The 18153-nt window shown below is 29.5% G+C and overlaps 1 protein-coding gene across 1 annotated transcript; it reads right to left on the bottom strand.

The window, feature by feature from the left end:
- Window positions 1–15419: 15419 nt before the first annotated feature.
- LOC126668491 (protein CHLORORESPIRATORY REDUCTION 6, chloroplastic) lies at window positions 15420–17852 on the bottom strand. Its single transcript, XM_050361685.2, has 4 exons — window positions 17597–17852; window positions 16465–16596; window positions 16058–16266; window positions 15420–15966 (listed from the first exon to the last, which is right to left on the bottom strand). Exons 1-4 carry the CDS (start codon window positions 17784–17786, stop codon window positions 15769–15771), a joined length of 729 nt encoding a protein of 242 aa, XP_050217642.1. The 5' UTR covers window positions 17787–17852; the 3' UTR covers window positions 15420–15768.
- Window positions 17853–18153: the final 301 nt, after the last annotated feature.

The following is an 18153-nucleotide window of genomic DNA, read 5'->3' as shown; positions in this document are numbered from 1 at the left end:
CTTTGATGTTGAATTCAAAAGTGAATTCAAAGTTGAATTCTGATGTGAATCTTGTTAGTAGCAATTCTGGAAAAAATAATAATCTTAAAATTCAGAAAAAATTTGGTGTTTTTAAAAAGAATAAGAAAAAAGATAGGGCATGTTTTCATTGTGGTAAGAAAGGTCATTATGCAAAAGAATGCAGAACAAGACTCACAGGTTTAAACATGTCAAAAACACCAAATGGTGCTGGAAATTCTGGTCAAGTAAATTTGGTAGACAACAGCGAAAAGGAACTTGTTGCTATGGTTTCAGAATTGCATATTGGAATGATTACTGAGTTAAACATGGCTGCTGCAATACAACATGTGGACTGGTTTCTTGACTCCGGTGCAACAGTTCATGTTTCTAATAACAGGAAGTTATTTAAAATCTACCAAGAGTTGAAAGATCAAGAAGAGTTGCTAATGGGAAATCAAAATATTGCAAAAGTTGTGGGAAAAGGAACTATTGAGATTAAGTTTACTTCTGGACAGAAACTAACTCTCATAAATGTGTTCCATGTTCCTGAAATTAGAAGGAATTTGATTTCTGCAAATTTGTTGTGCAAGAGGGGAATGAAAATTGTTTTAGAATCTGATAAAGTTATTGTCTCTAGAAATGGTGTATTTATAGGCAAAGGATATTCTTGTGATGGCATGTTCAAGTTTAGTATTAATAATGAAATAAATATGAATTCTGTTTATATTGTTGAGTCTTCATCTTTATGGCATGCTAGATTAGGTCATTTAAATTATGCACAGATTAAATTCATGTCACATAATGACTATATTTTGTGCAAACGTGATTATGTTAAAAATTGTGAAATTTGTATTCAAGCAAAAATGACTAAGAAACCTTTTCCTAAGGTAGAACGTGAAACAAAACTTCTTGGCTTAATACATTCAGATTTATGTGAATTAAATGGACATTTAACAAGAGGTGGAAAAAGATATTTTATAACATTTATAGATGATCATTCACGTTACACCTATGTATACTTATTAAGAACAAAAGATGAAGCTTTTGAAAAATTTAAAGAATACAAATCTGTTGTAGAAAACCAAAAGGATAAGAAAATTAAAATACTTAGAAGTGATAGAGGTGGCGAATATTTTAAAACTGATTTTGATGAATTTTGTAAAAAACATGGAATAATTCATCAAAGATCTGCACCTTTTACACCTCAACAAAATGGACTGGCGGAAAGGAAAAATAGGACTCTAGTTGATATGGTAAATTCAATGATAATGAATGCTAAATTACCATTAAATTTATGGGGTGAATCTCTATTTACCGCTTGTTATATACATAATAGAATTCCTTCAAAGAGAAATCATATATCACCATACGAAGTTTGGAATGGAAGGAAACCTAATCTAAATTATTTTAAAGTGTGGGGGTGTCTAGCATTCTATAAAATGCCAAACCAAAGAGAAAAACTTGGTCCTAGAGGAATTAAGAGTATTTTTGTTGGATATGCTCAAAATTCAAAGGCTTATAGACTTCTAAACTTGGAAACTAATGTTATTGTAGAATCAATTCATGTTACATTTATTGAAGACAGATTCATAAATGATAATGTTGGACAAGATTCATATCATCAAAATATTCAAGTAACAGATACTCTAGTCCAGAAAGAAAAAAGAAAAGAACCAAGTGAACCTTTTGAACCTAGAAGAAGTGAAAGATCTAGAAAAGAAAAAATAATTGATCCTAACTTTATATCTTCTCAATCATTAATATTTCTTGTAGAAGGGAGCAGATATGGAGTAGTTAATAAAATTCCATTATTGTTAAACATTGAGAGTGATCCGAAAACATTTTCTGAAGTATTGGCTTCACGAGATTCAGCTTTTTGGAAAGAAGCAATTAATGACGAAATGGATTCAATAATGTCTAACAATACATGGATGTTGGTTGACTTGCCTAAGGGATCTAAACCTATAGGTTGTAAATGGGTCTTTAAGAAAAAACACAATACACACGGTAGTGTACAAACCTTTAAAGCTAGATTAGTCGCTAAAGGTTTTACACAAAAAGAAGGTGTTGATTATTTTGATACATATGCACCTGTTGCAAGAATAACTTCTATTAGAATTTTGTTTGCATTAGCTTCCATTTTTAAACTTTTTGTGCATCAAATGGATGTAAAAACTGCATTTTTAAATGGCGATTTAAAAGAAGAAGTATATATGCATCAACCTGAAGGTTTTATACTACATGGAAATGAAAATAAAGTATGCAGACTGGTTAAATCATTATATGGTCTAAAACAAGCTCCTAAACAATGGCATGAGAAATTTGATTCGGCAATTTTGTCTTTTGATTTTAGACATAATACAGCTGATAAATGTATTTATACTAAGTTTACAAGAGATTATGGAGTTGTTGTTTGTCTATATGTTGACGATATGCTCATTTTTGGTACAAATATGGAAGGTATAAATGAAACCAAAAGGTATCTAACTTCAGTATTCAAAATGAAAGATTTGGGTGAAGTAGATACAATTTTGGGAATTAAAGTTACCAAACATCATAAAGGATATATGCTGAGTCAGTCGCATTATATAGACAAATTGTTGAGTAAAAATCAACATTTAAATTTCAAAGAATTTAGCACTCCATTTGACTCTAGTGTAAAACTTATAAAAAATAATGGAAGAGAAATACAACAATTAGAATATGCTAGTGTTATAGGTAGTCTAATGTATGCAATGCATTGTACTAGACCTGATATTGCTTATGCTGTGTGCAAACTTTCAAGATTTACAAGTAGTCCTAATGTTGATCATTGGAAAGCAATTGGAAGGGTATTCGGATACCTAAAAAGGACTATAAATTTAAATCTGATGTATTCAGATTTTCCTATTGTTTTGGAAGGATATTCAGATGCAAGTTGGATTACCAGTGCTAGTGATAATAATTCTACGACCGGTTGGATTTTTACATTGGCTGGTGGTGCTGTTAGTTGGGCTTCTAAAAAGCAAACTTGTATCTCGCATTCCACAATGGAAGCCGAATTTATTGCTTTGGCTGCTGCAGGTAAGGAAGCAGAGTGGTTAAGAAATATGTTGTTAGAAATTGAGTTGTGGCCACAACCAATGCCACCTATTTCCTTACGCTGTGACAGTCAAGCTACTATGTCAAATGCTTATAGTAACATTTATAATGGAAAATCTAGACATATAAGCTTAAGACATGAGTATGTCAGAGAATTGATCGCTAGTGGTGTAGTGACAATTACATATGTTAAATCTGCAGATAATTTAGCCGATCCCCTTACTAAACCTCTTCCAAGAGACTTAGTTTGGAGAACAACGTGTGCAATGGGACTAACTCAAACCCACTAAGTACAAATAACAGCAACCCTACTTTAAATTATCATGAGTAATTTTAAAGTTTAAGGGGTAATAACAAGTTATTGGTGTGTACTAGTTTTAAACACTAATTTAAAGGAGTTCCATTTGTAACGCACAGGTTAGTGTTTCAAATACATTTGAGGATGAGTATATAACACTCTTAATAGAGTTGATAAGATGTGTTTTGTTTCAAGTACACAATTTAGTCGAGATACTCTACCTATATGAATATAAAGTGGTGCCGCTTCAACAAGAATTTAAGGGTTTTTATTCTTGTACATATTCACGAAACTGGGATTGATTAGCACATGGCCATAATAGTGCTAAGGCAGTTAAAAAACCTCTTTTGAGTAAATTAAATATAGTGTGTGAAATATTTTTAATTCTAATAATTAGGAGTAATGGTTTAATCTAAGGACACCATTAACTTCATTAGAATTTTTTGAAATAATTTCACTAAGAGCAGGTTTAAATCGATGAGATACCTTCTTTTATGCACTATATTTATAGTGAAGCTGAGTTTATAATACAAACTAGTGGGGGATTGTTGGATAGTTTGTATATAAACTATTTTGATAGTTCAATTATAATTAGGCACTTGGACCTTTAGTGCATCTTGTGCTTTGATTTGGCATATAAACGTTGTTTATTTATTTTTAATCTCTTTTTATAACAGTTATTTGTTTGAAATAAATAACTGTCATAGTTAAAAGTTACGATCAAACAACGTAACCTTTTATGATAAAAGATAACTTTTGATAATGCCTCTTCATTGTCTATAAGAAGCAAACGCTTTTGTGCAAATTTAATTACTGAAAATAATCGCTTCACATATTCGTTGAGAGAGTTTTGTGCTTTGTTGTATCCTGGGGTAAATTGCTTCACATTGGGCAATATTACACTCAAGATAGTGCAAATCTTGTACGCCTCAAAGCTATTTCGTATTATTTTTCTAACAATTACTCCATTTTGTTTGGTTAAATTCAATTATATAAATATTTTGATTATAAATTTAATTAAAAGGTTTTGACTTTTGATTTAGTTAATTTGCAATAACTGAACTAGCCAAGGCCCAATTGCAACTAGCCACGAGGTATGCTTAACCGTCGGCGAGCAAGAAAAAACAATGAAAAATTATTGTACACAACCGATGCGGCATGTCATCCGTGCAACAAACCAATGATGCGTTAGCCATGTGGAAAAATTAAGATAAAAAAATTAAACAATAATTAAAAAATTCTCTATCGCAAATGCTCATTGGCTTGTTGTAAGTATGATATGGCACAACCAATGCATTAGATAATTACTCAAAAACAATATTTACCCTGTCACGGAATACAGACAATAAGAACCACAGTAATTTACCATGTCGACTAGAAGCAATTAGGTCAAGATTAGGTATTTTTGCCTAAGTATGTCTTAATTACTTTTGGTTATAAATCACCAAGCTTTAATGAATAATCTGAAAGACAAAGAAACAGAGGTCATAAAAATACCGAAAAAATTCGAGCCGTTCACTTCAACACTCATGTCAATAAGAGGAAAAAAAAGACAAAAATTTAATATAAAAAAGAAAAATAGTTAGAATCTTATTTTAGGAAGGATTTATATTTTATATAATATGGTTATAACTCACAATTATTTTTTTACAATCTTCAAAGTGATTATCGAGCCGTATAATTGTGTTATTTTTTTAATAAAAATATTTGTGTAAACCAAATTTGCCACATAAAATTATGAACTATTCGCTCATTGTATAACACGTGGTAATAATAAATGTGATAACTAATCATTAAATACTACATTAATATATAGTTAAAATATGATTAGTTAATATAATATTTAGTAATTAGTTATCATATTTATTATTATCACGTGTCACATGATGAGTGTATAGTTCATAATCTTATGTGGCGAAGTTGGTTCACACAAAAATTTGTGATAGACATGCAGTGGCGGAGCCACATAAAGAGTAAGAGGGGCATTTGCCTCTCTTATTTTCTCAAAAAGACAGATTTTCTAAGTAATTTAAAAAAAAATTATCATGTTATTTAGACAATTACTATATATCGACCCTCTTAATTTTAACAAATTTTCAAATTTTGTATATTATATAAAAAAAAAATTATATTTTGCCCCCTTTAATTTTGATTTCTGGCTACGCCATTGTAGATATGAATGGTGCAAACACTTTGTATATGTTATCAGGTCGTTTTGTTAGATAAGTAATGTCTGATTATTCTTATTTTGATTTTATTTTAGTTCGGTGAGGTGTAGTTTAATCTCAGTTGAAGTGTAGGTTTGACTTCTTAACACAATCCTAGGTCTGTTTATTTTTAGGTGTTTGTATCCCGACAATATAAAAACTCGATTATAGATATCTCAGGTATTCTTAGATATCTGGCCATGTTTGGTTCATGTAATAGGTGCGGAATGGAATAGCTATTCCGTATAGAAAGAAAATTCTTTGCTTTGGTTCACGGAATAGGTATTTCACGGAATTGCTATTCCATGATTTTGTGGAATAAGTACTCCTCTCAAAAACTAAAGAATGGCTATTCCATTACTTATGGAATGACTATTCTATTGCATACTATTTCATTCCATGAACCAAACATAGCCTCTATTCTATTCTAATACTGTTGGACATAGTAACTTTTCAAGTTGTCAAGGTTGTTTCACCTCTGTGCTATATTATTATTGGTCATGGCAAATGTCTCTTAAACATGAAGAGATATTCTAGCTTAGATTGATTAAACAATTGTTTCTTGAGATTTGATCTTAATTTAATTATAAAATGAAATAACCCCTAATTATGTGGATATTTTATCAAAGTACATATATTGAAAAATCATACTACTAATTTCGTGTTAATTTTTTTTAACTTTTTGGACGTTTCCTTAATTAATCCATCATTTAATGCCTAGGTTGAGGAAAGAAGTTGGAGATTGATTAATTTATAATATCCTAGGTTGAGTATTTGCTAATTGTAGCAGTATATGATAAAACAAATGCAATACAAAACCGACATCATGATGTTACTTTTTGAAACACTTTTTGTAACTATCAACTGGATTGCAATTTGCTCGTATGATCAGTATCATAATCTTGGAACAAACTCATAAATTTTCATGGATATGTTTATGTATTAACTGGAATTAAATTAAAAACTGATATGACTATCCCCAAGAACTAAAATTACAAAATTATTATAATTTAATCAAAAATTAATTAATTTTTTTAATAATATAATTTTGTCATGCTCAAATAGAGATTAACCAATAAATTTTTTTGAAACTGAAGAATATTATATTAAGCTTCAGAAATTATAAGAGCGTTACAAATAAACTTTGGGGGTAAAACATCCCACACAAAATAATCAGGGTAAGAAATCGATGCCCGAGCTAACAAATGAGCTATCAAATTTGCTGATGCGCCAGTTAATCAGTATATAATGGAATAAGATTTTTGTATTTGATTCGATTTTTAATTTAGGGCTTAATGAAATATTTTTATTTTAATAAAATGATTCCTACGTCATTAAAAATGACAAATAGATTATCTTTTAATAAATTTTAATTGTTTCGTTATCAATTACGTGCTGACGTAGACAACACAATATGCCATTGATAAAAGATTCAATTTATATATATTTTCTTATAACATTAAGTTTATATTTGTTCAACGTGAATAAAATGTCACATATATATCAAAAGTCGCACACATTAGTAAGAATGATTCATTTTATTATTTTTAACAATGTAAGTTATTATTTTGGGGCCTAATGCCTTAAAACACTCCGACCTTTTAGTCTTTTTTCGATCCTACCCTGATGTTGAAAAATCACCAATCTTACCCTATTTCGTATTTTTGTATTTTAATTGTACCCTAAAATATTAAATTGACGTATTTTTCATTTGGAAAAAATTTAAAAACATTTTCCATGTCTAGCATATATTAATTGTACGTGTTTAAAATTTATTTAGATTTAGTTAAATTAATTAAGAATTTAAATTAGTTTTAGTTTGATTATGATTTTTTAGTTAGTTTTTAAAATAAAAGATTTATTTGTACTTTTTTGAATGGAAATGAAGTTAATTTTACCTTTAGACTTAGCTAATTGAATGATTTCATCACTTAGGTAAAAAAATTGACAAAAATTGACAAAAATTAAAAAATTGAGGTACAATTGAACGATAAAATACGAAATAGGGTAAAATTGACCAGTTTTCAACGTAATGGTAGGATTGAAAAGGGGTTAAAAGGTCGGAGTTTTTAAGGCATTAGGTCTTATTTTAAATATATTTTTTAAATTCAAGTTAACCGAGCCTAATATGATAAATCATACATTTGGCCATATCTAATATAATTAGGATATTGGATAATTAAATAAAAAAAACAGTGCTAACTCACCTTTTTAAAACATTTTTTAGAGCCACTTAATTATGTTGCTAATTATACTTAATAATTAAATTAGACAATATCACTTAAGTTTAGAACTACATAATTTAATGTTTGGAAGCTCCTCATAGTGAATTTAGAGCAATATGTGGAATATGTCAATGATCTTTGTCCTTTATATTTAAAGAGAAGATAATCAGATATCAATACAAACAAAATTGTCTTGGAGAATTTTACTATTTAAAAACAATTATGAATCTATATCGTATCTATTTATAAGATTTCTGGCCTTAAAAAAAATAATAAAACAAAAAGCTAAGTGTTATTTTCATAATGTAAAGTGCATGTTTTTGTTCTGGGTTAACAAACTGTATTAATATTGAATAAATCTAAAAGACATATACCTAAAAGTGAAGAAATTAAAATCGATGGACCGACATATGGACACCACATTTTTCTAGAGGAAGGTGGACCAGTTCAGTTATTAATATAATGTAATTAAGATTGATATATACACGTTTTATGATATTATGTCTGGTAACAACTAAACAATGCAATCTCTTAATGGCCACTTTTCCCTTTATTTGTGTTTACTTGATATAATATATAGTTTTAACTTCACATAAATATTTAATTATTCATCATTCTAATGCTACGACTTCTATGTCTCAGAACTGAAAATCACTGCAGTTCTATCAATTGCGGCTCATGATAAACTATAGATTCATTAGTTCAAAAGTGTGCAGCATCTATTAATATATATGTATTGATTGGTACAGATTTACATGCATGTATTAAGCATGAATGTGCATTTCAAAAATGTGTTATATGAATTGCTACATTCAAACCTCAAAATGTTAGATATAAACCTTTCTTTTTAGGCCAAATGGTATTAAAATGATCAATCTTTTTGAGTTTTTGGGAATAAATTCAAACCTTTTAAAAAAATTATCCATTTATCCAAATTTGACTAATTCGTTGAAAATCTATCAAATATTTTAAAATCGATTTGATTTTTTTCGAAATTAATTTATCAGAATCATATGGCATCGTAATTGACAATTTTCTTTTCAATTTTGAAAATACTTTACATATTCAATTGCTATTGTAGGTATAATTAAATCAATTTTGATAAAATGGATAAATTTACTACGATGTCAAATTTGGATAAATTTATAACTTTTAAATGAATTGAATATATTTTCAAAAAATCGAAAAAAATTGGCCCTAACCAACCAAAGTAAAAGAAACATCAACCTAGGTTTTTTCATTTGTTGTGGGAACAACCTAAAACAGCCTCACTTTTATTTCTTTCATCTCTTTCCCTTTTACCCTAAAACGAAACCTAGCTCTAAATCAAGTACACAAAATTCAAATTATTTTTCAATCTATTCCACTCAAGTATTAAAATTTATTATCATTTCCATTCAGTTGTCCAAAAAATTTATAATTTTATCCCCATCTCACTACTAGAAAACAACAAACTACCGAAGGAAAAATTTCGATTTAGCAATGGATTTCAACCTTTTAGCGATGAAAAACTAATTTAGTGACGAATTTATAATTGTACCAATATAATATCCCAAATAAATTTATCTAATTGTCTCATTAAACATGCGTTATATACTTTTATAATACAATTATAAAAATAATTATGAAATGCATTCATATAAACTGTCTCATAAAACTTTATTATGAAACAACTATGAAAGATATTCATATAACTACTGCATGTAAAACTAATAATTTAGTCTTATATTAAGAAGAATAATAAATAGAATAAAGATATATAGTAGATAATATCTTTACATATTTTTTCTTTAGAAATCCAGTTATCAAGATGAAATCTATTTTACTGCAAATATTTTAGATCTATAGCTGAATTAATTGGTTAGAATTAATTACGAGTTGAAATAAACATCATAAACTTGAAACAGATTTAATTTGATTGATCTTTCTTTCAAATCGCTAGCTAGATGATAACTTTTTTAAGTGAGAGAAAATATAAAACAAGGAGAATTATGAGAGAGAAAATGAAAACATAATGCAAATTACTCGGTCAATTAAATGCAAAATAAATTGAGTTTAGGAATTAAATAGAGACCATTTCAAAAAGGGTCAATTAAACAAACTGTAAATATTCAGGAACTTCAAGATGGGTTTGACCTACAAAATAATTTTGAAATTTTAATTCTTTTACCTGATCGGAATTCAAAAAAAATTAATATCCAAGTACCCTAAAAGTAATTCAAGTTGTATTATTCATTTTTGAGAATGTTGAAGTTATGTACTACAATTAGTCGGTTCGGTTACTGAACCAACCATAAAATCTAAAACTAATCGGATTTCTGGAATCAAAATTATTGGAAAATAGATTATAATAAACTAGTCGTAAGTCTGCGCAATTACGCGGAATCAAGTAAATATTTAATTTAAATAATAATTTAATTTTGAATATTAATACAAAAAAATGTCAAAAAGCTTTTAAAAATTAAATTAGTTAAATAAATAATTTATTTAATTAAGAAAACTAATTAGAAAAATATATTAATAATAACTTTTAAAAATTTAATAAACAATTTATTTAAATTTAAAACTCATGAAAATGTTTTTTTAATTTAAATATTTTATTCAAGTTGAAAAACTAACAAAAATTATCTTTCAAATTAATAGTTATGTAGTATTTTATTTGAGTTGTAAGAATGCTCATGTGATTATTTTAATTATATAAATATACAGATAATGTAAAAAAAATATAGATTAGCATTCTTTTGGTCAGTGGGAAACGCGCCAAGCATCTTTAAGAAAGTTCATGGGTTTGAAACTCAAAGATTTCAGTTTTATGTTTTGCAGTTTTTAAAAACAGATACTACTTTTGTGCTAATAGAATTGTACACTTTACCTTTATCGCACAGTTATAATTATTATTACAAATTTTCTAATTTTTTTCTACTTTTCTTATCGTATCTTTATTTAATGTAGGATTCACTTTCAATTTACTTACTAATTTTATTAGTGGATTTTAAATAAAGGTAATATAAGAAAATTAAGTTTAAACATTGTTATTTTTTTAGAAGTGGACAAGAGTTTTGGGATAAAAAAATTTCTCAAAATGGACAATTCTATTGGGACGAAAGGAGTGGATAGTACGTCAAATTTACCGTTACTTTAATATTTCGAACGTAGGTCTTCGGACGCGTTGACAAGGCATTTAACCATCATGATAAAATTAAGTATGAAGATATCTCAAACAGATAGCATATATAAACTAACTTCGGTTTTCGGTTTGGTTCAATTCGGATTTTTAATAATAAAAAATCGAACCCAATAGAATAACAATAATAACCGAACTACTATTTCAATTCGGTTCAGTTTATAAAATCGGTTACGGTCATGTCTTGCACACTCCTAATTATGTACATGCACCTTTCAAACAAAAAGTTATGTATATACTATATATAAAAAAATAGCCTCGATTGTCTTATTTATTTATCGCCGTAATATATATTTTATGTTCAAATTGGCATTTTTTTTAAATAAAAAATAGGCCAGTGTTTTGATGTCAAAGTTTGAAAATCAATAACTACTTTCACTAATTTCTAAAAAATATATTTTATTTTCTACATTAAATTTTGTGATTTAAATTGCATTAAACCTAAAATTTATAGATTAAATAGCTTTACCTCTAAAAAAGCAACAAGCAAAGGTCCCCGAAGGAGATGCAACTTGAACAAGATTGTCAACGCATAGATTAGAAAGACATGTTGTCATGAAAACAAAGTAATACAAACAAAATCCATAACAGACATTGAAAGTTCTTGCAATTTGTCATCGCTATATAAATTTTGCATTTGTGTTAAAGTATAGACATAGTAGACAGAAAATTAGAAATGTGGTGTCCACCATCATTTTCTTGCTCCATCTATAAATGGCTTCCCATACTTGCGTGTTATGAGGCTCTCACATGCGTTGGTGTACATCGTCACATGGGCATGAGTACTCCTACCATGGTCGACATATGTTTGTTTTAGGGTTAGAATGGTCCGGCAAGCAGCAATTGTTATTGTTACCAATAGCCGACCATGGAATTTGCCTAATTAGTTAGATATTAGTCCGCTCTTTAACGGTTACGCCAAATCATTCGTACAACAAACTAATAAAATATTTAATAATATAAGTTCAACAAATACCTCCTATCGTGCTTACAATTCTATACCCTAACCTAACTTGCTATGGCCCCCAGTTATAGAATAACTTAGTTTAGATCTCTATGAATGAATACCATTTGAGCCGACTTGACAAAATCTTTGTATAACTTTTTTAATTTTTCGATAAAGATAAGTATGACCTGAATGGAATTTAATTGGAGTTTCCGGCTCCTTTGGTCTTCACGTAATTTTGGAAGAAGGGAGTTGTCTCGAAAGCTAGGCTCTTGACCATGTTGGCGTGCCTGGTTGCTTGCTTACTAAACGATCTTGACTTTCCACTCCTCTCCAACTGGTCGCTCTTTCGTTCCAAATTTTTTCCTATCCGCATGAGAGAGAAATGCCCCTTGTGATATTTTGGACAAAAGCATACAGACACATCAAAAGGAATTAATTCTACACCGGCGAACTCTAAACATGGATTTCTAGTTCAAAACCGCATTGTCAAACTCATTTCTTTACTCTAGACTCGTGAAAGGTATGCAATAATTATTGTTGACTCGCATGGTATTTCATACCCAATTAATAAGGTATCAATATTCATGCACAATCCACTTGATGAACATCAGGGTGCTATCAAGGAATATCGCGAGACCTACAAACAAGTTTTAGTTATGACATCTACATCCGGGCAGAAAGTTCACCTCTAATCTCCACTTATAGTGATAGTGACTAGGCCAATTCCATTAGTGATCAATCTAGAACAAGCTTTTGCATCTGTCACAGCTAAAATTTGATAACTTAGGGCTAAAGAAAGCAAATAATGGTTGCTAAATCATCAACTGAAGCAGAACATTGCCTTATTTCCGCAGCAAATTATACGCTACAATGAGTCATATCATTACTTAAACAAATCGATCAACCATGCACCACAACTCGGTGTGAAAACCTTAGTACGACTAAGTCGTAACAGGTCCATCAATCTCATATAAGCAACCAAATTTATGAGCTTTCAATATCACCACATCGTCTTTCAAAATCTCAAAAAACCCTATTCATGTCATAAAATTCACACCCATAAATTTCTAAAATAAATAGAGAGATGAGGTTCCTACCCATTTCAGAAAATGTCAAACGCCGGTAAATTTTCTCTCTTCCATCATGCATCTAAATCTTAACTAAACCAATATCTTAAATTTTACACATACAACTGTTGCCCATAGCTACAACTCAACTATCAACTTTATTGTAGTGAGAAAACTAATCAAAATTGGCACAAATGTGATATAAACAACATGTATCTGCCTAAAATGTCAAATAAAAAATATTGTACTCTTGTTTATACCTAAACCGGTTATACAGCCGGTTCACTAGACTGAATCAGTTGTAGAACTTTCTTATCTTTACTCTTGATCGATTTTGCATTCGGGTCATCGGGTTGAACCGGCTATAGAACCAGTTTACCATTCTGCCAGTTTTAGTTGTTATTGGGTTTTCTGACCAATTCTCTAAGCAGAACATGCTGTAGTTTCAATTCACTCTGTAAACACTTGAAAATTCCAAATTTTTACATGGTCCTCATTTGATTCATCTTCAAGAATGTTGGCTTTAACAGTATGCTCTTGATAGTTTTTACTTTTTAGATTTTTCCAATAAATCAACCTTTAGATGCCCCTTCTTTTTTCAATAGTTATAAGAAGAGTTTTTTTTTTTCAAATTCTTGTTATCATAATTTTTCTTCTTCATGCTAGTATCAATTCTAAAGGCAGAATTAAAAATTTGACTAGCATTTCGCATAAGTTCCTTGTCCATAAATTCCTTGGCAAAGAGGGCAGATTTAACTCCCCAAATAGAAAGCGTATCTTGATCAAATATTAAATGTTTACAAAATTACTTACAATAAGAATGTAATGAATAAAATAACATAAGGGAAAAATCTTGTTCATCATATTCCAGAATCTTGAAATCCATAATAATAAAATTGAATACCCCAAAGTGTTTGCGAAGTACCTTTGTAGCAATTTAAGTAAATTGTTTAAAATTTAAACAAAAAAGTTCAACTTTTTATTTTTTTGATATTGTATAGCCGAAGTCATCATCCAATCCAGTGTTGTTTCAATGGAAGTGCCAAAACAAAATCGTTTAATGAAGAAAAATGTTTTGTTGATAGAAACTGTCAAATAAAAGTTGAACTTTTTATATTAAATTTTAATTTTTTATTTAAATCGCAAAAATGAAAGATTAGAATTTTATGTGCAAAAAATCATAAATAATATTATATGCAAACTATGTGATAGGTGACAGGAAATGGTTTCAAATTTTTGTTTTGACATAAAAATAATCTTACATAATATCGAACAATTATAACAAATATAAAAATTTGGAAATGGTTTAACCGTTTTCTAATAAAAATATACAAATCCTTATTCGCAGATCGTCTTATAAAAATAAAAATCAAAATTACATACCTGCTCTACCATAATAAGAATCCAATTCTTTGTTGTCTAACAGACTCATCAACCCTTCATAAAAAGGGGACAAAAAATCTTTCATGGAAAAAGAGCAACAAAACTTTCAAAAAGAAAGACAACCTTAATAAAAAAACAAAAAAAAAACTAATATAATCTCTAAATGATTTCATCTACTTAATTTATGTCTAATTCTTGATTCGTATATATATTGAAATTGATGTGTCCCGTTGATATATTTACAACCAAAAACAAAGATGAGAGGAGTCGGCTATTTATTTTATTCTATATAAATAAAGCAATTAAAAAATGGCTACTGTTAACGACAAGAATACAATATTGATGGCAGTCGAAGAGAAAGAAAAAAATTTATTGACGATTAGGATATTCTATTTGAGTGAAAGCATGAGAGAGAAAGATAACCACTTTGAAATGGTTCCAACAATAATGACATTGATATCAATAGAGAATGTTAAACAGAAATTCTTCATGTATTGATTATTGGATATCGGCAGTTTTGCAATTATGCCGAAGTACGAAGTCTGCTATTTAGACGATTTCTGGATTTAATTTAACTGAAAATGGCAAATGTTCGTCCCTTTTGGGCCAAGCTTGCTTTTTATTATTTTTACATATGATTTATTTTTATTTTCAGATTAAACTTTTATTATTTTTGATATTTATATGTAAGTTAAGAACTGGGATAAGGAGTTTTTGAATGTTAAGTGCATTTTTGCATTTATTTTTCAAATTTTGAAATTCAATTGAGTAAATGAATGTTTAAATGTTTAATTCCTAAAATTTATTAGAATTCGGATGTAAATGGGCCGAGCCGAGTCTGCGTTAGGTCAAGCTCGAGCGTGTTACACAAACTCCGAACTCGAACAATAAGCAAGCTACTCGAGCTTGACTCAGATTCAATAAAAATTAAAAAAATAATTAAGAATTAATAATATTTGATGTATCTTAATTTTGTATTATAAAATATAGTACTTAATCAATTAAGAGAATATAAAAAGTCAATATAATAAACAAAATAATTTTAACATTAATGAAGCAAGGATAACTGACATTACATTATGCAATTTTATTAGTTTCTATGTTCATGCCAATATTAATATTTTATTATGGTATTAATGTGTTTTGATCAGTAAAATATGGATATTAGAAAGCATAATTTTAAACTTGCTAATTATATTGAAGCACAATTTGGCTCTGAAGTCTACTGAATTTTCTTCAGAAAAACCTTTCAATGCAGCTTCTCAGAGTCTTGACATGAAACATTTTGCTTGCAGCTCCTTCTCTAAATTAATTTCAATTCACACTCATCAATCATCAGAATATGATATCTTTACGCGCTAACTCGGATCGGCTTCACTCAGCTCTCGAATCAATCAAGTCAAAAAGTTCATCTCCAATCCCAAATCCAAGCATCCTAGCCATGTCACTAGTTTTTAATCTAGCCTTTGGAATATTATTCTGCTTCAACCAATTATACACTATGAACACTTTCTTCATTATAAACAATTCCACTGCCTCAGGATTAAATACGATTCCCATTTTCATATTCATCTGCTCATTCCACAAACAAATTCCAAAATTAGTCAGGCAATCAAATTATTCTCGATAACCTATATATATCGGACGATAGGTGAATTACTACCTGGTGAGGTACTAACATGGCTGCGTAACGAGCAAGCTCCCCTGCTCTCCAATCTAACAATACCGGCAACCAAGGATACATAGCATCAAGCCTCACGAACCAAAGCCTTATATCAGGGAATTCCGATAATTCTCGAGGATCACGGGGATCTTCTCTCGTGTAATTTATGGTAAATCCGATTGTTCGTTCAAGATAATCTTTAGGCTCGGCTACATCACAGTTATGATAAAACTTTGTCAGGCACTCGGGCTAATAATGCAGCTAGCACGGCGTAATCAGTCAAATACAACCGGAAGAGGATGGTTCGAACATGATACTATCAGATCCGAAGTGATGTCACTAAGTTTAGGCTATGAAATAGAAAATTACATAATGTGTTTAAACGTTTGTAGCTTTGATGATCTTACCTGATGCGGGTGAAGTAATTCCGGTTGCATTGTTAAATGGGGATAAATCGAGATTACGAATAACATCATTATCAATAACAACATCCAATCTACCCTGAGTTGGAGGCATTGGAGGCTCCATAGTTGGTGAATCTGTAGATTAAGAAGGATTATTTAAGCAGGGCAAACCCAAATTAAATTTGTAATAAAACCAGAAAGGCAAAGTTTAAACCACTAATTAAAAAACCGGACTGCACTACTACAGAACTGCTACTTAGCAAGGGAATTGCATTCTTTTGCGCAAGCTAACCGTTCTAATAGAACAGTTCTATGTGAATGGTTTACCAACTTTCCGGCATTTCTTACGAATGTAAAAAAAAAAAATTTCCTTTTTGATAAAATATGCAAGTTATGACAATCTATTCATAGGTTTTGCTTCTTTAAAGCTTTCATATGAATAATATATATATATATATATATATATATATATATATATATATATATATATATATATATATATATATATATATATATATATATATATTGAAAATGAATTTGTTGTGTTCCCGCTGTACCCAAGTCCTACTTTTTTTTTTCCAAAAATGCCATTTCACGTACTTATATCCAGGGGCGGAACCAGCCCCTTGGCTGAGGTAGCCACCGTCCCCGCAAATTTTATTCTTTTGTAAAATTACCCTTCAAGTTTCATTTTTTTAAAAGAATATGGTTACTTAATTTTAATATTTATACAATTATTCCATCAAATTTTATTTTGTACAAATTAGCCAACCTGTAGAATTTCAGTTCCGCCCCTGCCCATATGGGCGCTTCCTAGAACTATATGCATCCCTACCAGATTATACATATTTTATTTGAAGAAAAGGCACCATAAACATTTATTAAATAAATTAAAATGCAGAATCCATGCGAGTCAGATAAATAAGCAAATTGAAAAGGTCTTGTTCAACAACTGACGGACAATTCCACTTCTATATATATATATATAAATATGAGGCAAAAGCTAACATATTATGATTATGAGCAATTTCTAGCTGTAACAAGACTCTTATAGAATTTCATGTTCGTCACCAACCATTAAGAAATAGCATAAAAAAGATGCTAAATGAATAAAACACCATAATTACTTACTTACCTTCTTCATCATCAAATAAAGAAACGTCAAAATTGCCCGACGGATTGAAAGAAACAGAAACTGAAACTTGTCCTTGCGCTCTACCAAAGTATGAAACTGAATCTGAAATGGGCTTCCGATAATTTGAGAGTAGAATCTGTTTTGGTGAAACAAAATGTGGAGTTAAAGTTTTAATTATAGTAGCAGCCATGGCAGGCAATCTGTGTTGTATGGTTTATCTGTTACTCTTTTGTGGCCATTTGCTTTTTTTTGGATTTGTTTTTTGGTTGCTATTTATTGTGTGGCCTTTTCATGGGCTTCAGCTTTGGACACAGGCCTTAATATGGAATACAATTCACAATTAACAAAAAATTACTAGATATGCTTAATTTTTTGAAAGAAATTTAAGTTCTAAATTCTTTTCACTCATTATCTTTTTTACTTTACATTTGTATTCCTTTAATAAAAAATGATACATGTGGCATGCGTCAGTCCTACATAAGTGTCAGTCTTGCATCAGCGCCCTAGCTTTTTCAGCACGCCACATACATTAGAGATATATCTTGAATACATCTTGG

The sequence above is a fragment of the Mercurialis annua genome, linkage group LG1-X, assembly GCF_937616625.2.
Source record: "Mercurialis annua linkage group LG1-X, ddMerAnnu1.2, whole genome shotgun sequence".
NCBI lineage: Eukaryota > Viridiplantae > Streptophyta > Magnoliopsida > Malpighiales > Euphorbiaceae > Mercurialis > Mercurialis annua.
This window is presented reverse-complemented; position numbering and strand designations above follow the sequence as displayed.